This window comes from Stylophora pistillata, chromosome 3, assembly GCF_964205215.1.
Source record: "Stylophora pistillata chromosome 3, jaStyPist1.2, whole genome shotgun sequence".
Lineage (NCBI taxonomy): Eukaryota > Metazoa > Cnidaria > Anthozoa > Scleractinia > Pocilloporidae > Stylophora > Stylophora pistillata.
The window spans coordinates 2,977,142-3,001,500 of record NC_142521.1 but is presented as its reverse complement, the minus strand read 5'-3'; the positions used below and the strand labels follow the sequence as shown (position 1 = coordinate 3,001,500).

The following is a 24,359-nucleotide window of genomic DNA, read 5'->3' as shown; positions in this document are numbered from 1 at the left end:
CCGTAGATGATAAATCAAACAACAACAAACATATGAAACATATGTGTGAACTGCGGTTATGAGACGTATATGAGAACGATCCTTCGCAGTAAAGCACTATTTGAGCAATAGTGAAAATCAGACCTGAAAAAAATTTCAGGCCTGTACGGGATTCGAAAGAATCCTCTGCGATACTAGAGCGCTGCACTAGTATCGCAGAGGTCAGTGGTTCGAATCCCGTACAGGCCTGAAATTTTTTTCAGGTCTGATTTTCACTATTGCTCAAGTAGTGCTTTACTGCGAAGGATCGTTCTCATATACGTCTCATAACCGCAGTTCACACATATGTTTCATATGTTTGTTGTTGTTTGATTTATCATCTACGGGTTTATATCGAATTAATTTGATGGCCTGCTCCCAGTTGGCTTGTTAGCTCAATTGGTAGAGCGCTGCACTAGTATCGCAGAGGTCAGTGGTTCGAATCCCGTACAGGCCTGAAATTTTTTTCAGGTCTGATTTTCACTATTGCTCAAATAGTGCTTTACTGCGAAGGATCGTTCTCATATACGTCTTTATTCTTATCTTATGAGTTTTTGGGAATTAAAAGGGTTGACATATTATGAAATTACCCTCTAATGTGAGCTACAGTTGAGTAAATTTCAGGAAAAAAAATCCAGAAAGATTCAGGCTTCCACTGGGTTCGAACGCCTGCCTCCCAGATACAAAGTAGGCGCTAAGCACTACGGTATTAATTATCTTCGCTTGGAAGCCACATTTCGAGAGTAAGGAAAGTTTTTCGAGTTCATCTTTACCCGTTGTGAGTTAATTCAGTTATTATAAAGTTATCAATTCGGGAAGAATCGCATCATTGAATAAAATCTCGCATTCTGATTGGTTAACGAAGCGAGGTATTTAGCGTGGAATTGCGAGTTGAAAAAGAGGGTAAGTGATATATATCTTCGTTTACACAAAAACTATAAGTAATACTGTTTTCTTTTTTTTTTCTTACTTTTATTCAATTATGCGATTCAAAGAAAATCCATTACTTGACTCGTGAATTCCGCATTAACTTGCAGTAAAAATAAAATCGCGTGCAATTTAATGCGGAATTCCCTCGTAATTAATTTTCCTATAGAATTGGGCGCTATAGAACTCGAACAAATCAGGAACGAGGTTGTCAGACTTTGTAGACTTTGCCCTGCATAAAAAAAAGTTAAAAGTATTTAGTTACTGACGGATCATAATGCTCATTTTTCCGAATCAAGCGCTCACCCTGGACCCTTGATGGTTTGTTTGATCTCCGAAGCTATGCAGCAACCTCTTCGCCGCCAGAATTATACACGGCAGCTAAAAGTCTTTTCTGCTGTTATTCATCTTTTTTAACATTCCATCGTAACCTATAAGCTACGTGAGAAAATCTCCTTTAAACCTGTCAATTTCTATGATCAAAAGCGTATGTCATCAAAAGGATGGGGCAGATGTAGAAAGAACTATCACTAGTACTAAAATTTAGAAGGGTCCTTAAAAACACAATGAGTCAATTGTATACTTATGTTACTTAAACTAATTACAATGAATATGCATTAAAGCTATCTACGAAGAAATAGGAAACTGCCATTAATGTCATCACCTTTAGCATTTCAGAGGTTATTTTTTACGGCATAACCTAACTTTTCATCCTCAGAGCTGCATTACGAGCATTATGGGCATTATGGGACACATCTCGTTGTCAGCCTCTCTGCTTTGCTTTCTTTTCTTCGCACGTTACGCCTGCGCAGAACAGTCCCGCATAACCATTGTTAACGAGTGGAACACAGAATTCACTGCCAAATTTAGCTTCAGACTTCAGTCCAAGGTTATCGACGGTTGGATCATCGTCTTGACTTTCAGCCCAGCCCTGAGGCTCCAGACATGGATTGGTGATGTAAAGTCCGTGTCTCCATAACGCAAGCGCTACGTGATTACTAACAAACTGGCAGAAACAGGTGAATGCTGGCTATGAGCTATCAACTGAAATCGTTTTAACTAAGCCCATTGCGAACTCGCCAGCTCCTAGCGGTGTAGCCTTATTCCAGAGGCTTGGTGCTGGCTCTGGGGTATGAGCAGGAGGAGGTAATTCTGATGGTGGCGGAGGGGGACATATAAATGGTGGAGGCGGGGGACAGCCCGACATGCTCCCCCAGCACCAGGTTCTTACAATTACAACGAGGTCCTCTGCAAGTCCATTTTGTTCTATGAAGCACAGCGGGCAGGACGCCTTCCCGTCACAAACCGAATCCCTTGGAGAAAAGCGCAACTCTTCGGGAAGGTGCAGATGTTGGAGTGGATCTCAGTGGTGGTTGGTTTGACGCAGGAGATTTCGTCAAGTTTGGTTTTCCTATGGCCTCAAGTGTAACGGTGCTAACCTAGGGTCTGTTAAACTATAGAGACGCTTATGTGGCAGCTGGGGAACTGAAAAACATGTTGGATTGTATCAAACGGCCATTGGACTATTTCATGAAAGCTCACACCACTGATCGAGTTTGAACTTTACGTACAGGTAAGGGCGAGACATTCTGATTTTTTAAGAAGAGTCGAACGGATTGCAAAATCTAAGCGTGAACTTCTTACGTGGATTTCGCCGAAATTGGTGACTTAAATGAACACGACAATCACCGCAAAGACCTAAGGTTTCATGATACTTCATAGTGCGCTGTATGCTTGATGTCCAGAATTTCCGATTGGGTCCCTCATATTCATATAATTATCTTAGCTTGAATCGAACTCCTAGCGCGAAGAGCCGATTTCATTGGCAAGCCCATTCTTTGTGGAGGCTCTGATCTGAAGCCTTAACTTGTTAAACTGGTTTTGTTTTGTTGTTGTTGTCTTTTTTTTGTTTCTTTTGCTTTGTTTTGTTTTTGTTATCAATCTGGTATACAAAAGTGTTCAGTTCAATGGCTATCAGTTTTCTTTTGATGAATCATTATACATTTTTGAACCATCTATGCCCTCCTCCCTCCACAGGCTGGAGATAGTGTTAAAGACCATGAATACTGGGGCAGACCAGAGGACATGCATATGGCCAGACCAGCTCTGAAGTTCACAGCTCAGAGTCCGGGATCTGACGTTGCTGCCGAAACAGCCGCTGCCTTAGCCGCCGGCGCTATAGCTTTTCGAAAGTCAAATCTGTCTTATTCTAACCAGTTATTGGCGCACGCCAAGGGGCTTTACGAATTTGCAAGAACCTACCTCGGGAAGTTCAGTAACTCTATCCCCAGGGCTGCTAAATCGTACAAGTCTGGTGGTTATAAAGACGAACTTGTGTGGGGAGCTGCTTGGCTTTACAGGTAACTGACTTTGAAGTAAATGGAGAATGAAGTATAAACAAGAATTTCGAATTAAGTTCATCTCATGTACCTTTGATCTTCTTAATATTCAAATCGAGAGAGTTGACACTGAGTGATATATTGTTTTGCTACCTACCAAGTTATTCTCACTTTCAGAGCTACACGCGATAGAAAGTACCTCACCTTAGCGGAGTCCCTTTATAAAAAGTACTACCTCAGTTCATCTTGGGCTTTCTCCTGGGATGACAAAACTGCTGCAACACAGATGCTACTGTATGGACTGACGAAGAAGCCGCAGTATAAGCTGGCTATTCAGAGTACCTTGCGAACTGGCTGCCCGGTAAAACTACTTATCGATAACATGTAATGCCCAGTAACAGACTCTTAACAATTTAAGCTGCGAAGTAGCTGTTCACCAAACTTAAAGATTAAATTTTCAAGTGTCATATAGACTTGTTGCTCAGTAAGACATTTACAAAAAAAGGTTTGCAATATCAGAAAATTTATCCCATTATATAATTTTTTTAAAATTTATTTTAATTTGATTTTTTTCTTGTATTATTTTCTTCATTATAATTTTTAAAATTAATTTCGAGCCCTCTTTGAAGAAGTTTCCAGCTACTACGGTCAACATATAGGGGGCTTGTATGTCGTCTTTCTCCGTAAGGGTCAGGCCTAACAAATAATCTTTAATAAGAGTTGCGTTAAATGTTCACTGTTGATTCCCAAAACCATAATGATATAATTGATCTAATCTTTAATCTTATTTAATTTATCTTTAGTTTAAACGATGTCTAACCCAAACCGCGGCTTTAATGGGTCCCATGCATTCTCTATAACTTCCTTTCACTCTTGACACTTTTAACAAAAATAACTGTCCAGATAAAAGGTTCGGCTAAGTTTAAGATAATTCAGCCGAAGAATTAAACGGAACGTGATTTTGTTGAAAGAGAAGCTGAACCGTGTTTAATAACCGGCCCTAAATCTTTTGATTCATCATTTGAGCGCTTGGTTGTTTTAAATTGGTAATCTGAGCGCTTTTTTAATTCTTAATTTCTGGACGATGCTGTAGGTGGCTCTCTTAAAGGTACTCTAAAAGGCCTTGTTTTTCGTGATGCTTGAGGAGCAAACCGATTAGCCGCCAACACAGCCTTTCTGTCACTTTTAGCTGCTGACCAGGGTCTCAACCCGAACACGTTGGATTTGGGAAGAATTCCCCCCAAGACCTCACCACCGCTTCAGCAGCTGCCCGTCAGCCCCTGCGCGATGTGACTGGGGAAACTATCACAACTATGGTCCAAACGCGCATGCGCTGCTTGGTGCCTTAGTTGGTGGGCCCTATCGTTATGACAACTTCAAAGACGATAGAACAGAGGTGAAGTACTCCAAATTGGCTACCGATTACAATGCTGGGTTCCAGTCTGGCGCGGCTGGGCTGAGGCATCTACAGTTGTGGTAAGTGGCTATCACAATGATGTGTTTCAACGGCGTCTGTCTTTGGTCGGATCAAAGAAGTAACAATTAGACAGGATGATTTCTTCTTACTAAAACAGGTGTTATAGAATGAATAAAACGAATCACTGAGCATGATATGACATTGTGCGTGTGTCTGCAAACTTTACGAGAATAGTTTATAAAATAGATTTGTTTACTGCTTTCGAGGGTTAATGAATGACATTTTTGTTTCTTTCCAGAATTCTCGAGATCGTTGCCAGAAAATCAATCAGAGAATGATGGAAGATTTGCATAGTTTTGACCCGAAATCCATCAAATATTTTATTTGAAAGAGAAAGCAGGGTAACTCCTTGGGTTATGGGGGAGCAAAATGGCTAGGTCTTACTGAGTCGCTTGACAAAGTTTTCCTGGGAATCTTCGAGAGATTTGGGAACCGTACCAGTTTTTTTTCCCCAAAATAATACCATTGTACTGACTGCAAAATCAGTTGTCAGACGAAACGTTCCATTCGAGAAATGAGAGCCACAGTAAGGTTTTCAATTCAGTAAAAAATACTGTCGTTTCACAGGTTCTCGTTTGCACTTAGAGAAGAGAGATGTTTTTTTTTTAAGCAATTTGGGCAGATCACTGAAAGATCGAAAGAAATCTGGAAACTGTGATTCTCTCTGCAACTGCCCCCTAGGAAGAAAAAAAAAACTAAGAGCAATAGAAGAGAAAACCGAATTTGCTTAATTAAAATTCAGGCAAATTAGGCGAAACGAAAACAGAAATTGTTTCTGACAGTCACGCTAACAGAAAATAACAAGGCCGACTACTTCACCGGATTAATGCATTCAGGTTTATTTTCTTATCATCACAAGTAAATATTCGTGTAACAATTTTAGAGATCGAGAACGAAACGGGTAAACAAAATGGATGATATATTTACGTGTTTTCTTTTCACACTAATTATAATTGGTGGTTTTATGGCAGTGGGGAAGATAATGAGGTCTCTGACTACTTTGAAAAGCAATTACAAATGCCTGACTTTGACGTATACATGATTGAAACTGCTAACTTACAAAGATGCTTGTTATTATCAATTTTTCATTTTCAATTTTTAAGAAAGTACATTATGTACAGTCTTCTTCTAACTCAGGAAAATGTAAACAGTTAGTATTCGGCTTTGGTCTAAAATGAATTTGCAAAGAAGGAAATAATTTAAAATATCACCCTGGTGTTTGTCTGTCTCGCGATTAACCAATCAAATGGAAACATTTTCGTCGTACGTGACTCGCTGGTTTCTTCTGATGAATAGCTACAACAAATTGAAGTTTCTGGAAAATTATAAGTCAAAATTATGTTAGTTTTCATATGAATTACCAAAATTTAACTCAAATATAAGCTTGATAATGACCCGACTTAGAAAGATTTGCTCCATAAATCTTTTCTCGCTCACACGATTACGGTCTTTTAAACCATTATGAAACAGTTTAATAATATTGTTATCATCCTCTGTAATATCTTTACACATCACTGTATCACGTTTCTAAGCCAGTTTTTCTGGGCATTCTGATCACAAATAAACGCGTACGCCACCCTATATACTGCAATCGTGATGGCGAGTTGCATGGCCATGCTGTTGACCACCAGGGCAGCTGTTCGTGGAGTAAGCGCGTTTCCGATATCTTCTTCCCTCGTCCATTCCCAATTTACCTAAATTCCGCGCTCTTTCTAGATGGACCGTGGCCAGATCTTTGCGTAGCTCCTTGTCTTTTTGGATACAGTTCACCGAATCGGGTAAATTCCCATTGATTTCAAAACCTTGAGGAGGAAGAGAAAACTGACTCACTTTTCTCTTGAGGCCTTTTTCGTACATGCTTTGCCATACTGCATCCACGTCACCGCGATCCGGAGTTGACCTAGATTGGTAAACACAGTCCAGGTCCTGCACCGCTTCCTTCTCCCAGCTCGTCATAGCGGTTGGCCTATCTGCTATCGACGCCGACATATTCAGTCGACACCGCAATTCGAGCACTGATGATGTGATGTCTTTCTTTAGTCAGCCCTTCTGGTTCTGTAAACAAACGGCTTGAGTTTTAAATGAGTCCAATTGAATCGTTCGTGGTCTGTCTGAAAATAGGTTCAATTAATTGTTTGTATCTGTTTCACCTTCGTTAAAGGTTATCTTTATTCGCTGACTCAGTTCAAGTCCTCTCTAGTCTCAAATTTCCGGGGGCAGTTCTGTTGATATATTTCCCGCCGGAATGGTATCAAATTCAGCGCTGCAAATACCACAATGTTGACCTTTCGATTCAACCAAGCGACTTTATAGCACAAAGTGTACTCTGTAAAACGTATATAATCTTAGATTTGAGGGAAATTATGAAGATAAGGACGTCCCGACAAAATTTGAGTGGAGATCTGATTTCATCCCAAACTAATCTTGTGCGTGCTCCAGGTTTGGAAGGTTATTGTGTTAGAAATGAATAATTTAGTCGACTTTAGTGAAGCTAATCAAAATTCTGTTTGTAATATCCGATAAGGTCTCTTTAAGGAGACCGTTTTGAGGCGAAATTTATGAAAATTTTCTTTTTCCCACAAATGTCAAAATAACCGATATTTTAAACTATATAGAAAATGTAGAAATGGTAAAAAATCCAAGCGATAGTTTTTTCTAGGAAAGAATGATTGTTTATCAGTTCACTTCGTGGGTGAAAACCCGCACATGTTAAAAGCTTTTGTCTCAGGCTCAAATGTAAACAGTGCGTGACCGATTCGATTTTAAGACAAACAAGCACAGACGACGCAGAGAAAGTATCGTGTAATCAAAATTTGTTCTCGATTTTACTAAAATAGCAGAAGATACACGTATTTTCGATTTTTGCACATTTTGCGTGCGCCTCCAAGAATCTTCAATTTTCTCTTGAAGTGTTTAACAGCTTCAAACAAGCTTCAAACAACTCTTTTCAATCATTACATAAACAAAAGCCTCCACTTGGCGCGAAAAAATGCACAGACAAAACAAATATGAGCTTCGAGGCAGGCAATATATCCAAGGACAAATATATGATCATATTTTCGTGTCAAATGGAGGCTATTGTGTTTCTTATCTTTCAAATATTTTTCCACGCGCGGGAAAAATGTTTACGAACAGCTTTCCATAGATGGCGTAGGATGTTCGCTTTTCATTATTCTCTGATGCGATTTTACGAACAAAAAAAAAGCATATTCCTTCTTCTGTATCAGCCTACAACGTTTCTCATCTTGAATTAAATTTTAAGCGCAGAGTTTTCCGTATTGGACGTAAGGTTTGAATTAAAGAATATCACTTGGGATATATCCCCAGATATCCCCCAGTTTTAGTTGGGGTATTTTCGGTTACTTATGGCCAATCGCGCATAAGCAAAAATATATACTTGTCGGATTCTAACGACAAATATTGTCGATTCACTGTCATTCTCGTAAATAAGCTGCATTCTCCATAGCCTGACCAAATTTTCTTTTTAAAAAAATAGAATGATAATATTCAACCCATAAGGGATCGCAAACAAAGTATTATTTTCATTACGTACACGTTCTTCACTGCATATTTTTTTCATCACTGGTTCATTTTGACTAGGCATTGCACACTTCAAGGTGAAGGTGTAATTTTTTATGTCGTCGGCTTTTTATCCTGTACTATCTGTCGAAGCCGGTTGGCACACGAAAAGAGCCTGGTTATTTTCAAAATATGTTCGTCTCTGTATTTTACTGCTAGATATGCAAAATATCGTTTAATTTGACAAATGATGTGAAATATTCGTATTATCAAATTCTTCAAGCAAAGTAAGCACATGAACCTTTCTGCACCTGTTTTGACTTAAACTCGCTATGCCGGATGTCACAACACTGGTACGTGCGACCATATACTCAAAATCCGAAAATTTATTCAAATAATGGTATGGACGAGGTAGGAGAATTGAAATATCTTTATCTAACACCAAGTAGTACTTCAAAGATTAGAATTTTATTAGACGAAAGTTTAATCGAGGAGCTGAACGGTTGGCTTACCGTGAACAACGGGGAGATCGTTCGAGTAGAGAAACCACGAAAGTAAAAATCAACGCCAGGGTAAGTTGGCTCTTCAACGAATCATATTTACAACAACATCACAAACTGATATTATTCCACTATTCGCAATGTATATGCCAATGTAATGTCAAGTCCGATCCGAGGGGATATTGTATAATACTGTCAGATCGTGATACATAAATATTCAATGTGCTGTTTCCAATGATCGGGAACTCGCAAAACGGATAAATATTTCAAGGCCATATTTTGGGTCATACTTTTTAATCTAAATTGTATGCCCTTTTCTGCTAGCTACAAAATCTTATGGGCTTTTTAGTTTGCCGAAACATATTTTTACCCGCCATTTGCAACGTTCTCGAACGATGTCCTTACAGCGCTTTACCAGTTCAAAACAGGTTATGTTCTCATGCATCATTCTAATTTTGCTTTCTTTGACAGTTTCCGAAGACAAGGAAGCCACGGAAAATGCAGCGGCAACATGTGTCGAGCTGCAGCACGAGCTCGTTAGTCAAGAGATCGACAATAGATGTTTTTATACAATTCTAAACCGCCACGGTTTATAGCGCGATCTTATTTACATAGCCAGGAAGGAAGCATTGGGATGTTACGTGGAAGATGTTTGAAAGGTCATGCCAGTCTGTGTTGTGGAAGATCTTCGGAAACGGTGGCCAAATCCTGATGGAGTGCCCTACTGTGCTCACCGTCGTTCATAAAATCAGCATTACAATACTCCATCAGCACTTCCCTCCAAAATAGTATACATTTCTTTGTATAGTGACAATAAGGTACAATAGAAGCTATATTGTTTCACAATACACTGTATGCCCTAATTCTGAACTCCACTATGCAATATCTTGAGGGATTGATCAGCATTTTCCATGTTCTTCTTCCACTGCTGGTACCTTAGGTTGTGATCCTCCTAGGAGAAAAAAAAGGAATTGGGTTGTAGTTTATTTCCTCTCAATAAAGATTATACACAGATGCTATTTATAATAATTGTCATTGAGTCGCAAAGATTTCTGAGCATATGAATCCAAAATGATGTCATCATTCAAGAGAATTAAATGAGCCTCATCAACTGAAAAAAGGAGTCATTTCAACAGAAAATGGAAAAGCAACTGAAATAATACTTTGCCTTGAACCATCCTTGATCATCCATAAACTTATTCCAAGACCAAAGCTACATCATCTCTGAAAAGGAAAGTAAACAAGTAGTAGCCTTATATCGTGACACTTTAAGAGCTTCTGCAAACAACCTAGAAGCTGCCAAATACACACTAGGCAAGGCATATGGCAAAGCCTACAAGCATCGTCACTATTTTATACATGTAAATACAAGTACTGTCTTGAATAAAATAGATGCAAATGTGAAAGAGACACTAATTTCAAATGAATTCAGTCTTGATAATAAGTTGTGATTGATCATGACCATAGATAGATTACAACAATAACAACTTTATCAGTGAGGAAAACAATGTCAATGTGTTGTAAATTGTAAAGTGCACTCAATGCATGACATGACACGAGTGGATGATTTAGTACTTTTTTTGATCAACAAACATCAAAAGTCTTGTTTATGTTTGATGCCTTTAGATTATTAGATAACATGCTGGTAACAGATTAAATAAATTATTACAAAACTGAAGAGCACCACACAGTCATTGACATATGAACTTTTATGAATACTTACCATGCCAGGTGTCAAAGGAATTCTTGATGCCTCTTTGCTCAAACCAATTTTTCAATGATCTGACACAGTCATGGGCCACCTCTGTTAAGTTGTATGCTAAAAGCAGGGGTATGTTTGATATGTTATGTTTTTTAGTAAGACAGGAATCCCACATCATAACAGCCGAAATGGAGAAACAGAGCTATCGATTTATTAAAAATGCTGCAGTGAGGGGGGGGGGGGGCAAAAATCACAAAGACAACTGATAAGATGATAGAAGTGGAAACAGGCTTTCAGAAAAGTGAGGCACAAGTTATCAAATTCATGGGGCTTAGCATTCGGTTGGAATTGCTTACCTCATAGAAATAGCTGTCACTGTAGAATGCAGTCATGTCTGGCATCTGTTATCATACTCTGAAAGAGTAATTAGAATAAAAAATGAATGGAAGGAAACTGAGCATTGAAGGTAACTTGAATGATGGTACAAAATGACCTAGCACTCCATAAGGTGTTATTTCAAATTTTGCCCACTGCAAATAACTTCAACAACACTGAACATACACAACGAACAAGTAGCTGGTTGCATGTCAACTTACATCCCCACTTGCAATATAGCCTTGCATAGCTTTAACTTCTACCCTTGCACCAGCCATTGTCTTGTTGCACAATTCCTGAACTACAGACCTATATCCAAATCCCTGGTCTTTATATACTGCCAAACAAAATGATACAGCCCAATAAGCTGCAAGGTACAGTAAAAGCTAGATTTAAATCATGATATATATCTTGTTAACCAAGTGCGAGGGCCATACTGGGAAAATATCGGCCCGAGGTCTTGACAGTATGGACCGAGTGCAGGGAGGTCCGTACAAAAAAAGAGCGAGGGCCGATATTCTCCTAGTACAGTCCCAAGCAAGCTTGGTTAATAAGAGATTTATCATACGACTGAAGAAAGCTTTTTCACAAGTGCAGGATCATTTAGGACAATGCCTGGTCCAATACTTAGAGAATATTGGACCGGCAATAGAGCATTTTGATTGGTTGATTTTAGATACTGGCCCTCTGGCTGCCTGAGTCTTGTAATAAAGTTTATTACAGACTTCACAACACTGCTGTTAAAACACAGGGAGGATCACATCCTAGAAATAGTAAAGATAGTGTACAACAGTGTATACGTTAAAAACCACATACTTGTGTCTATTGTTTTGTCCATCACACAGCCAATGCCAGTGGCCTCAGTAAAACCATGATACTGAGTTTCAGTAAGTCCAGTACATGTGAATGCAGGAACCATTCTGCAAATATATATTTTCTTAGTATCACTCACCTGAGCATACAGATTTATTACAAGAAACAAAACATGGGAGAACAGAATGGAAAGCCATAATTTACATAATCGAAGAGGATATATTTGTACATGTAAACTCATCATATATATATGTGACAAACTTTCCTGGGATATTTTTCTTCGATAATGCTTACCTGCAAAGTAGGTCATGTACATATTATACTCATCTAACATTGGCGTAGTACTTTGCAGGGTGTCCCAAAACTCCAAAACTGAGCCAAGTAACTGAGTCATTACACACAGGGAACTTCAATCTTACAAACGTGCCCTTGACTTGAAAAAGTAGCTGAAGCCTATTTGTAATCTTCGCCACAAAATTCACAAAATGATTTTCGGCCATTCGAGCACATCAGTCTTGGTGATGGATGAAGAGCTACTATCCACAGCTGATGAACAAATCATTTCAAAATACGAGAGAAGTCTTTCCATTAAATCAGTATTTTGCGTCTGTCTACCTATACCAAGAGCCGATTTAGCGTTGCTTATCCTCTGTTTGATAGCTTCCAAACGACTTTGCTGATCCTTTTTTACTTCAATTGTCAGACTGAAAATGGGTTTCGTTCCGCTGGATCTCGCCGTTCATTTGCACGTTTGTTGATTTTTGTACGTTTCTTTTTATCTGGAGGGGGAAAGCTGTCCATTTTCCGAGTCGAATCGTAGAATAACCTCAACAAAAGGTCTCACACTAAGAGAAATTCTCTCAGACAACTCCGATCTTACGAAGCGAAGTGACGATTATTTCGTTCGCGTTACTGCTCGATCGGGCCTGGAATATATCGCATATTGGCGCATAAATTCACTGGAACACTGCTTGCCACGGTACCAGTTGAAATGAAGACTCGCAATAGACAAAGATAGCCCCACGGATAGCCTGTTGGGTAGGGGTCAGGCTCAAAATGGCGGGCGATTTGAATTTGACAGTAACAACGCAAGTTTTTTACACGAAACGAGGAAATATTGAACTCCAAACAAAACTACTCACAGAAAAATAACTCTACTGATATTTTGCGACCGTTTCTGGGTATGTTTTATTGCTTTTGACAAGTATAACAAATACTAAGTGTTCGTTGCGGTTCTCCTCATAGTCCGCCATCTTTATTTTTTGGGGTGAATTCAAAATTAGGGGGAGGAGCTAATGCCCTTTTATAGCGCGCCTTCGTGTTTAAACTCAAGAGATCATGGCAAACCCTCAGAATATTCAAATTAATTCAGTGTCACCTCGCTGTCTGATTGGTTGATCGGGATAACGGATTAAAGCGAGGTGTCACAGTCAGGATCGACCGAACCACTCTCGGTAGAGATAAAATTAACCTTTGACCCAAGCCTCTTGCGCGGCCGTGACCAGTCCCATCAAAGGAATAGGCAGAGAGATATGAACTTGGAAATGATGGTAGAAAATTCTCGTTTTCAGCGTAACGCGTGGAGATTTTTGGAATTGAGACACTTTCCAAGGTGCAATGATCTCAGATCGTAAGCTTTAGTTAAAAAAAAAAATGCCGAGTAGATGGATTTTCTGGGCGCAAACGGCCTCCAAGTGGACTACGGTCGAAATCGTAGTGTCAAACAGTGATGGCAAAGCAAGCCCAAAACAGCAAAATCGCCAAAAACCACAATAGACACGCAAAGAGTGAGTAGGTTTTGTCTATCTTGGAATATTTGGCGCTGTAAATAGACCATATCTCGTTCCACGTACTATTCCTTTACGCATTCAAATTCTCAACGGTTCCTTGCGCAACTCAACACCGTGTCACACAACCCGTGACGCTTTAATGAAATAATCTTTCCCTTTTCCTCGAGACGTGAGCTTGGGACGCCTGTGGTGGGAGGAGAGAATCTTGGGAACGGCCACAGTTGGAAAATACTAGCGAATTAAATTGCCAAAATCTGATATATTTCATTCACCAATCGCCGGCGTATAAAACCGTGTCTTGATTAAGATTTTCCTTCATGTGATTGCTATTTGCCTCCTTTTGTCCTTTAGTTACTTTTCCTTTCCTCTCCTTCTCCCTTTTTCCATTTAATCTTCATGATCATTTACAGCTCACGTTCAATAAAGGTCAGGGAATTAATGGTTGCTTCTTACTGAATCAAAGATGTTCAAAAGTTATTTTAGGTGCAAAACCAGCCTAACAATAGCAATGTCGTAAGTAAAGACTCGCTTTGTTTAAAAAGGTGCTCGGGACTGAAATGGCTGTCGAACTTACGTGATTAAACCATAAAATCAAACTTTAAATAAAACTAGAATAGCACTGTCTTGGAATGAATACAGATTTAAGTCCAACATGATTTGAGGCTATATCTAGTGAATTTGAAGGTGATGGAACCGCAGCTCTGTTGGAAAACACCTTTTAAGAACAGGAGAGATTTCTATCGCAGATAGACAAACTTGGTAGAAGAGAATAGCCTTTTTCGATACAGGGGTAAACTTATGTCTGATTCATGACATATCCGACAAATGAATAAGTACACTTCGAAACGATGTATTTTAAGCCTCCAGCTGCTCCACATGCAGACAGCGAAAAGCTCTTTCGTTGCTTAACTTCTAAAAGCGTAAAAGCTGACTGAATCGAACTTCTGGTTTAAAAGAAAAACTAGCTGAATTAGCAACGCTCATCATACCGCAAAGGTTCGAGTAAACAGGTGTTGGGAATTAGATAACTGCCTGACAACCCAGCGGTTTTCCCGATAAACTCGCGCTAAAATCATGTCACTCACGATATAACTTTTAACAGATATATTTTTCTCTCACAACGTGCCGAGTTTCTTTTTTTTTTAACGCATGTGGTGTATTTTAGAACAAAGGATATACAATCGGTGAATGTTTCCTTTGATTGGTTACAGTTACTAATGATGACAGACTCGATGCCTATCCCTTTCCGGTGGACTAAACAACAAAATTTTAAACGCATTAAAAAGGTTTGATTATGTAAACACACGATTTCCGACACCCTCCCCCATTTGCCTCGAGAGGGCAAATGTCCACGAACTTAAACAGTTGGAAAATCAGTCATGATCAAGAAATGTGTTCATTGTTCATTCTCGTTAATATCCTGAATACGAAATCTAGCCGCTGCAGCAGCATCCCTTTGGGGCCTGTAGACCGGCGCGTCTGCATTCAGGGTCGCAGGTGGGGTCTGTAGTGACTTGTCACAGCTCAACTCCAGAGGATACACTGAAGTGCTAAATTGGGCGCTCCAAATGCACCTTTCCGGACTTTAGCTTCGCCCCACGAATCACGCCATCACGGGCGGTGATCAGGTCTTCAACGACCCCCAGCTTCCACTGTGCTCGGTTCTTCTCCTCTGATTTGATGATAACAACTTCTCCCCTGGATGGATAGGTCACGTCTCCTTTGTGCTTCAGCCAGTCTCTGTCTCTCAGTCCACGAAGGTACTCTCTTGTCCAGCGTGACCATAGTGTATCCTTGCACTTCCTCAAATAATTGGCTCTCTTCCGCAAGTCATGTTCCTGAACACGATGAGGTTCTAACTCTGATAGCATGTTCGGTTGACCATACAGGAAGGAACTCGGGGTCAGGATAGGTAGCTGAATATCGTCATTCACGTAACTCAGTGGTCTCTAGTTTAGTGCCACTTCTATGTCTAGCAGTACCTCTTCAAGTTCAGTCCAGGACAGTAGACCGTTTCCAATGCACTTGTAAAGGGCTCCTTTTACGAGTCCCACCATTCTCTCGAATTGCCCTCCCCACCACAGTGCACGATTCAAATTGAACTGCCACTTGATCCCTTGGTAAGCGAGGAAATTCTGGAACCTTTCATCGTGCATCACTTGCTTAATCCACTGGGCGGCACCAACGAAAGTTCTTCCGTTGTCAGAATACACCTTTTGCGGTCTCCCGTGTCGGGCGATGAAGTGCTTGAAACTCGCGAGGAATTCTTTAGTTTCCAAGTTGGACGGTAAATCCAAGAATAAAACTCGTGTCAGGCTACAGGCGTACAGCAACACATACGCCTTTCCCTCTGTCTTTGCGTTCTTACGGTACTTCAACGGTCCCGCGTAGTCGACGCCGATGACTTGAAAGGGTGTTTGACCTTCCGTGCGATCCCTTGGGAGGTCTCCTTGGGGTGGGGATAAAAATGCTTGGGCTTGAAACCGCCGACAGCCGTGGCAACTCTTCACGATTCGTTTGGTCAATCTTCTAAGGCGCGGAACCCAGTACAGCTCTCGGACGTTTGCCATGGTACTGACGACTCCCGAGATGAACTTGTGTTACGAGCTTCTCTGTGAAGGGGTGACTATCGGGCAAATATACTGGGAAATGCCCTTGGATTCTACCTCGACATTCCAAAACGCCGCCTTGGGTTGGTTGTAGATTCAGTTGCAAACGATCTTCTTGGTATTGTTTATCAACTGCGACTCGGGACTGGACTCTTTTCACCCAAAAAGATTATCACTTTGTTAGTTTCTTCCGTTGTCAGCGGTCCCTTGAGTCTTTCTGTCTTCCTTGAACGAACGTTGTGGACGAACCGCATTATCCACGCACAGATTCTCATCGTCCTCCAGTAGGTAGATTTCTCAAGGAGGGTGTCTAGCTCGTCTGTAGTTGCTATCGCCACAGCAAAAACATCTTGCGTCGCTTTCACTTCTGCCATTGATTCATCTGATGCCTTAGTCACAATATCTGGAGGCCAGCACGCTTTGTTTTTCAACCACTTCGGTCCATTACACCAAGAGGGATTATTTGTCACATCTCCACTACGGCTTCGAAGGTCAGCAGGGTTCTCCGAAGTCCCTACGTGTCGCCAGGTCACTTCCGAATGTGCTTGTATTTTCTCAACCCTGTTACTCACAAACTGCTTATATGTGCCTGGAGATCTGATCCAGTGCAGGGAGACGGTGCTATCGAGCCAACAGTACTTTTGTATTAGGGGAAATCCCTCCAGAACTGAGGCCACGTTTGCCAAAAGATTCACTGCCATGTGTCTAGACACCAACTCTAGCCGAGGGATCGTCAGTCCCTTTTTGGAAAGTCTCGCTCTCGCTGCCACAAGCCCCTGATTGGCGCCTGACTCTTGAACAAGTACAGAATACACAGCCGCAGCTACACCCTTACCACTGGCATCACCAATGAAGCGAACTCCTCGATTGATTTGGTTTAATCACAACGATGAAACAGATCTACAGGATAAATCACAAAATCCATACACTAAGTAACGTGAACTATAAAGCTAAAAGAAACACAATATAATAGACTTACGATAATAAGTTCAATTCGCAAGATATTTGTTGATGTTCATGAGTTCGAGTGTCCGAAACGATCTCGCTGACTAGCACAGGTCAGCGGTCCTGACGAGTCCTCAGTATGTGGCCAGCGGTAGTCCCTTCAACCAAAGGCGTGCAACTCGATTGACTGAATATCCTATTGATAGGCTGCTAAAAACACGGAACTGTGAACTGCTCCGGAAGTCGCTCCTCCCATCGGATCCAACTCTGCATCAACTTGCTTGGTAGCCTTGCATCCCAGTTCAGCTTGGAGTCACACACGTCAAGGAAGAGAATTTTTCCGCCTAATGAGATAGGAGAGGCCAATCCCAGTGGGTCATAGATCCTCGCAACTTTGCTTAAAATTCCCCGCTTGCTGGGATCAGCTTTCTCTTGTGGAAAACTCAAGCCGACAGTATCGTTTTCCTTGTCCCATGGCAAGCCAAGCAGGGTAGTTCCTTCTCTTCTGGGGACGTTTAACTGCCCTTTTGCGTACGTTTCTTCCTCGATCGAGACTGCTTCGAAAGCGGCTGATTCCAACTCTTTCACGTTCGAATGCCATTTATGCAACTCGAAGGTGCCCTTGGCGAATACAATCTGAGAAGCTGATTTGATTTCTTTTGCCTTTTCACTTGTAGGGCCGCTGCTGATAAGGTCGTCTACGTATAAACTTCTTTCGATCTCGCTGACAATGTTCGGGTAGCTTTGTCTGCAACTGTCCAACAGGTGTTGGATTACGCCTCCCAGCAGGAAGGGCGACGATGTGAGGCCGAAAAGGGCTCTAGTAAACCTCAGCGTTTCCACAATTTGACTGCTTGGGTCCTTCAAGCAATGAAATCCTAGCGCATCGTGGTCTTGCTCTTTAATACGGACTTGGAGGAAAGCTTGCTTGATGTCTCCTGCGACTGCAACTGGATGAAATCGAGAACGAACTAGGACACTCCAGAACTTGTTCTGAAGAGGTGGACCAGGATTCAGACACTCATCTAGCGAGGGTGCACCAGAGTAGGCCCGTGCTGACGCGTCATAAACTACTCGAAGCTTGGTGGTTTCGGCTGTGTCGCGTACCACTGCCTTGTGAGGAATGTAAAACTCGTGTTGCCCAGTTGGAGGTCTACTAACTTTCTCGACGATCCCAGCCTTGATTTGGTCTTGGATCACTTGATCGTAACGCTCTATCATTCCTTGACTGCATAGCTTTTTTACGAGGCCAGTTAACCTGCGAAGACCTCCCGCTTCGTTGCTTGGCAGAGGTGGGTGGTTCCCCTTCCATGGAAGGCTAGTTTCGTACCAACCCTCTTCGCCTCGTCTACGTTGCTCTTTGAACTCTGAATATACCTCTTCTTGGTCACCAGTTGCACAATCCGCGAGTCCAAGTACGTCCAGTCTGCACAAGTTGTCGTAATCTGCCGTCGATGTTTGTGTCAGGAACATTGGAGACAGATCCACTTCTTTTCCTGGCGAAATAATGGTCCATCCAAACCTTGTTTTCTCGGCGATAGGCTCGTTTGCGGCTCCGATAAGAGGTTCGGTTTCAGTCTTTATCTTAGCATAGTCGCATACTCCCAAGATAAGGTGCACTGGAAGGAAATCCTTTGTGTCCATATCGTCCATTTTCACTCTCTTTAAATGATAGTACCTTTTCAGGACCTGCTGGTAGCGAAGGTTTTCCAGGGATAAAAGCTGTTTTCTGTTTACCATGGTTACGTCCGTTTCGAGGAGGAAATCACCATTCAGGGAACTTATCTGGACCTTGAAAATCTCCACAGGCTTAATAACCACTCCCATCATCATTTCAATCTGTCGTACTTCTCGTTGATGAGGACGGATCTTTAAGCGATCAAGTAACGTTGCTGAAGCGTACGAGCTTCCGGCACCGGTGTCTAACAACGCACGACACTTGGCTCCCAGCACTTCCACTACGACGACCGGATAGATCACAGTTGGTCTTTCCATTGAAGTAGCTGTCATTAACTGGTTACTGATTCTGCTGCTGCAGATGGAGGTGTGGTGCCTTCTGTGACAAATCTGGCACAAGGAACGGCTCTTGCAATCATCAGCTCTGTGTTTGCTTCCGATGCAGTTGAAACAGAGGCGTTTGTTGCTGAGTACTTTCCTGCGAGCGTCGACAGTTGCAACCGTTTTGCAGTAAACCGATTTGTGATCATGGCTTTCACAATAAACGCATCCACGGTTTCTACCATCAGTCTGCTGTTGGACTTGAAAATTCTTGTCACGCCAGGGCTTGTCACTTTGCTTAGATTGAATCGGGTTTCTTTCTGTCCATTTGCGGAGCTCATCCACTAACTTTGGGAAATTCCACTCTCGCCAAGAATCGTCCGTTCGCACAAGATCTCCTCTTATCCCTAGCAGGTTGTCTATAGTCATCCGCACGTATCCATTCACATCTCGCAGTTTCCCCATTGTTTCTAACGATTGCACATTGAAAAAAAGTTTCTCGTAGAAATCGTGGATTTTGGCCGGCGGGGTTCCACCAATTGTAGGCAAAGACATGATGTTTTCCACGTACGCGTTAACGACCTCGCTTGTTTGGCCATACTTCCTTGACAGGATGTTCTACGCGCGCTCGTATCCCTCTGATGAAAAGGGCAAACCGTCGATTTCCGTTCGTATCTTCGGGTCTACGAGTTCCTTTAAGTAGGAGTACTTCGTCATGCCGGCTATTTCTGCTTTGTCGATCTCGATTTCAAACTGACTCCAGAACCGGGGCCAATCTGTTAGCTCGCCTCTAAACTTTGTAATGACAAGCTTAGGAAGTTTGGCGGTTTTCGCTGCTTGAATCAACGTCGGTTCTGTGGTTTTCGCATGGTTTCCTTTTGTCTCCCCGATTTGCTTCTCATACGTTAGCCTCATCTCCAGTTGTGCACGTTCAAATTCATGTCGATCTTTCCTCGATTTCTCTATAAGGGCTTGTTCTCCCTCCTTCTCTGTAAGGCTTTCCTTTTGCTTCCATTCTGTTAACCACTTTCGTAAGTACGCGACGTTCTCATCAGCGGATGTTTGCGCGGCCTCAACTGTAAGGCTCCATTTTGACACGTCATCCTGTTGCACTCCGTTTGCGATTTTTGTTTGCTCGATTTGAAGCTTAAATTCCTCCACTCTCGTCACGATAGTCCTCAAAGACTGAAGTTGACGTTCCAACCTTCCACGTTTCCCTTTGCGATGGTTCCTTCGCTCTTATCCTTGGTGAGGTTAAACAATTGAAATTGTGTGTTCAGATCCGCGAGCAGTTTCTCCATTGTAAAATCCTGGCGTCAGATCTGATTGTTTTCCCCTTTCTTTTGTTCCTGTCCTGTCGGAGGTGCCACTTTGTGTTGGGAATTAGATAATTGCCTGACAACACAGCGGTTTTCCCGATAAACTCGCGCTAAAATCAGTCACTCACGATATAGTTTTTAACAGATATATTTTTCTCTCACAACGTGCCGAGTTTCTTTTTTCAACACACGTGGTGTATTTTAGAACAAAGGATATACAATCGGCGAATGTTTCCTTTGATTGGTTACAGTTACTAATGATGACAGATTCGATGCTTATCCCCTTCCGGTGGACTAAAAACCGAAATTTTAAACGCGTTAAAAAGGTTTGATTATGTAATCGCACGATTTCCGACACAGGGTTTGAGTCAGCAAGGTCCTGCTAAAAGGTACATATGGAGTCAAAACCTCTTGCGTATACCGATTCCTGATTGCTAAGTCATCCTGTGTGTTACGTGGCTTAAGAGTAACGGCGATAGCGCAACTCAAAAGTCTTGAGCACTAATCTTAAGATCTTGTTGAATTCGAGAGTTGAAAAGATATGTGTAGAGATGCATGCAGCGATGAAAATGGCGAAATTTTGTCAAAATCGTCAAATTCGCAAAGCTGATTTCGCTTTGAAGCGTTTGATTTAAATTTTTCAAAATCGTCAGTTTCATGAACATTCACTCTGTTTAACGATTTTGACAAAACTTCGCCATTTTAGTTCCTTCGTGCATTTCTGGACGTAAATGGAGGAGAGTTGGCACATTTTGATAAAACGATAGAAAGTGCGGTCTGCTTAATAATCACATGACTTCTTAGATATTGCCGATCATCAGTAGAAACTTACAAGGCGCTAGTAACATATGATCTTAAAAATGGCTCAGCCTATGCACCGTTGCTTACCTAGTAGCTCAGTGGTGGAGCATGAAAGCGTGAATTCCAAAGACCTGGAGTTTTAATACCTCGCTTGGGGCTCGGATCTTATTTGAAAGTTTTGATGGTCATTTGGCTGTGGTTTTTGTCCATAGGTTGCTGAGCTTTCTTGAAACAGCCCAGCGCCATAGACCTGTGTGTGTCTTTAGCGAGAGAGACTTATCAACGTATTATAGAAGGAATACTTATAAGAAAATCTTACAACAACAACAGCTGACAAATATGAATAAAACACCTGTAGCATTTGAATCAACAAACTCTCTCGTTGAAACGAGACCAACACGAGTCAAACTAAAAACAACAACTTTAATCGTGTAAGAACAACGGCACTTTGATTCAGCACGTTTTCGTAGCTTGCCCGCGGCTCCCTGTGCGCACAGTGTCGCTCGTATCAGTGTTACATAATCAATCGTACACGTGCAAGATAAAAGACACGTGCCGAGACACGTGTAGACCAGTGCAACGCAACATCTCTACATTCACTCTGGAATCAACCAAATGAAGTTTATAAGGGGGAGGGGGGGGGGGCTCGTCTTTGTGACTTAGGATACCCAAAAAAGCATTTTACCTTAAGAACCCCAACAGAGCGTGCTTTAGATGAGAAACACCTGAGAAGATAAGAATTGTTTGAGGCTGTGAAAATGAAAGAAAGAAAGAAAGAATGAGGGGAAGAACGAGGGAAAGAAAGATAAAATTGATCAGGTTGTGGGAACAATGTCAAAGTATGGAAATTGCCTAGTTTTCATGGCCAGACGCAGCCACAGACATAAACAGGCTGTCACGTGAGCTTGTTTGTTTCAGGTGTCGCTAAATGAGGGAAGGGCATTATCAAAATAAACCGTGTTTGAATTTTTTCTATTTAATCCAACACAATTATCTCAAAAGATTTATCATGTGTTCTGTTTTTTCAAGATTTTGGACAAAAAAACTCTTTCTTTGTCTATCGTTTTGAAAATATTTCAGCTCGATACTTGGTAAATACGTGGCTTAAAATAATTGTGTCCCGATGAACTCACCTGGTTGATTGCTTCGCCCAACAGGTAGTTGCATTTACGTCGGAGTCTTAGAATGTAAACTTTGACGGGTCAAAACAGCAATGGCTTTTAATAAAACCTTTAAGGTTACTCGATAGCAAAATACAGGTCGAAAACATCTTCAAAGTCTCGAACACAACTTTTCATAACATTTGAAGTCTTCCCTGGTTATTTCTTGTTTTGTGTCAAATTGACGCAGTGGATATCAAAAGAAGACACAATTCTCAGGTTGAATGATGCAATTATTGCTTTCGACTTGAAAATTTGCCACTCACCCCTCAAGCCAAGGATCATATTAATTTACTGATTAGTGATAATTTCAAGTTGGAATTTTATTACCGAAATTTGTTTCCTGTTACTGTTTAATTACAAACTAAAACATATTGAAATATGAAATTACAAATCGACTACACGCAAATATGGTTCGGGAACATGTGTGGTTTATGGCTGCGCTCATGCGACTGTTAGGCAGTTAAAGGTTCCTTATCATCACAATTTCCTCGATCAGTCCGTTTTACAAAGCAACCTTAACTTTAAACGAAGCTTTTTTTATATTTATGTACGCCAAGCGTTAAAAGGAGTTTACTGGATTTGCTGAACTGAAGAAGTAAGTCCCAGACTGTTAAGATACATAATGACACGATACAACACTGAGCGAGAAGTCTTAATGAATCCTTATGCAATATATTTTGTAGTAAACTGTTATGCCTTCCCATTAAGTCTCCAATGATTTTGCATTAAGCAGTTTTTTTCCAAAAATGTTTTCTTCGCCATCGTCTACCTTTATCTTTGTTCAGTTTTCCCGCCTTCAAAGCGCGCTCACGGTGTACTGCCGAGAAGTCAAACGCGCCGAGCTTGTAAGATTGGTTGTCATCTTTCCCACTGTCTTTCTCCGGAAAACTTTTCTCCACAGGGAAGCAACAAATGCAGGAATGGCTGGGCTTCAGTTGGAGACCTTTTTCGTAAAGACTTCTTCTCATTGCTAATAACTCTGCGTTTAAAATTGACGCCATGAAATCGTAAACAAGGCAGTAATCCTTGTCTTTTTCTTCTTCCCAGCAAGCCATAGGAAGGGGTCGATCCAAAGCGCTCATATCTGAAGGTTTTTAGTTTCACTGTGGCGAGGAACGATTTGTTTTGCAACTGGCTGAGTTACAAAGAGCTTATATTTTGAACGGTTTCCGGTCGCGTGCTATTTCTTTTTTTAAGGCAACGGAAAAGGCCTACTCACCTGGTTAATGTTTTCGTTTTGAATCCATGAATGGCACAGATGGCACTAGAACCTGTTTATGACAGCTGCGCACGTGATCACACAATTTCATTGTTTATTTCAGCAGAAAGCCACTGCGCATGCTTAAAGAATGTGGCAACAAACGGAACCTGCCTTCGGTAAATTTTTTAAATAAAAAATAAGTCTAAACAGTTTTTAAATATAGGAACTGACATTCTTGTTTACAAATCACAGTAACCTGCAAGAATTTAAGATTTCGACTTCGGCTTATAGACGTTTGTCCACTGAAAAAGAAACGAACTACGATAGCCGTAAACAAGAGATTTCATGCCATTTTGCTACAAGATTCACTTTTATTTTAAGAATCCTAATCATACAGATAGAGGAATTGTGGCAAAGGTGAGCCAGCCTCGACCAGGCCCTCACGGTTACAAGTATACAATACTTTATTTATTATAAAACATATTTACACACTAATCTGAGAAATATTTTAAAATTTCCTTAACGTCCATAAGAGTCTGGAGTCTTGATCTTAACAGAATTAGTGATCTATTGTGTACAACTTCACTGGGCAGACTATTTCATGCAGTAATTATGCATGGAAAAGAACGATTTCTTAGAGTACTTTGACTACTTTTACATAAAGTTTATAGTTGTGGTTGGCTCTAGTCCGAGTATTCTAAAAAAAATTGAATATAAGAGACATTGGACTAGAGATTAAAATTGTCTTCGTTTCTCAAGAGTCTACCAATTTAGTAATCGACAACGGTCTTCGTAATTTTTGTCTCCGCGCTTTTCTGCTTTGGATTCAATTTTCTTCGATAAGGCACGGGCTCCGGATAGGT

General features: G+C 41.1%; 1 protein-coding gene, 2 long non-coding RNA genes and 1 pseudogene across 4 annotated transcripts; 1 reads left to right on the top strand and 3 right to left on the bottom strand.

Annotated features, from left to right (window-relative positions):
* The first annotated feature begins 8,705 nt into the window (after positions 1-8,705).
* LOC148734101 (uncharacterized) lies at positions 8,706-10,458 on the top strand. The gene is made up of 2 exons (XR_015998868.1): positions 8,706-9,856; positions 9,902-10,458. It is a non-coding gene; the product is annotated as an uncharacterized LOC148734101 (long non-coding RNA).
* Positions 8,730-13,001, bottom strand: LOC148734100 (uncharacterized). 2 transcript variants are annotated; one of them, XR_015998866.1, is made up of 6 exons: positions 11,965-13,001; positions 11,674-11,777; positions 11,079-11,224; positions 10,839-10,896; positions 10,504-10,599; positions 8,730-10,004 (listed from the first exon to the last, which is right to left on the bottom strand). It is a non-coding gene; the product is annotated as an uncharacterized LOC148734100 (long non-coding RNA). The 2 variants fall into 2 exon arrangements; XR_015998867.1 differs by having other exon boundaries at positions 11,079-11,194.
* A 1,548-nt stretch (positions 13,002-14,549) lies between these two features.
* On the bottom strand, positions 14,550-17,229 carry LOC111330524 (uncharacterized). The gene is made up of 2 exons (XM_022935391.2): positions 17,049-17,229; positions 14,550-16,969 (listed from the first exon to the last, which is right to left on the bottom strand). Exon 2 carries the CDS (start codon positions 16,768-16,770, stop codon positions 16,198-16,200), a length of 573 nt encoding a protein of 190 aa, XP_022791126.2. The 5' UTR covers positions 16,771-16,969; positions 17,049-17,229; the 3' UTR covers positions 14,550-16,197.
* LOC148734099 (uncharacterized) lies at positions 14,550-23,377 on the bottom strand (annotated as a pseudogene).
* Positions 23,378-24,359: the final 982 nt, after the last annotated feature.

Excerpts from the sequence above, each read along its gene's own strand:
- LOC111330524 (XM_022935391.2), bottom strand. The coding sequence starts at position 16,770 with ATGGCAGTGAATCTTTTGGCAAACGTGGCCTCAGTTCTGGAGGGATTT.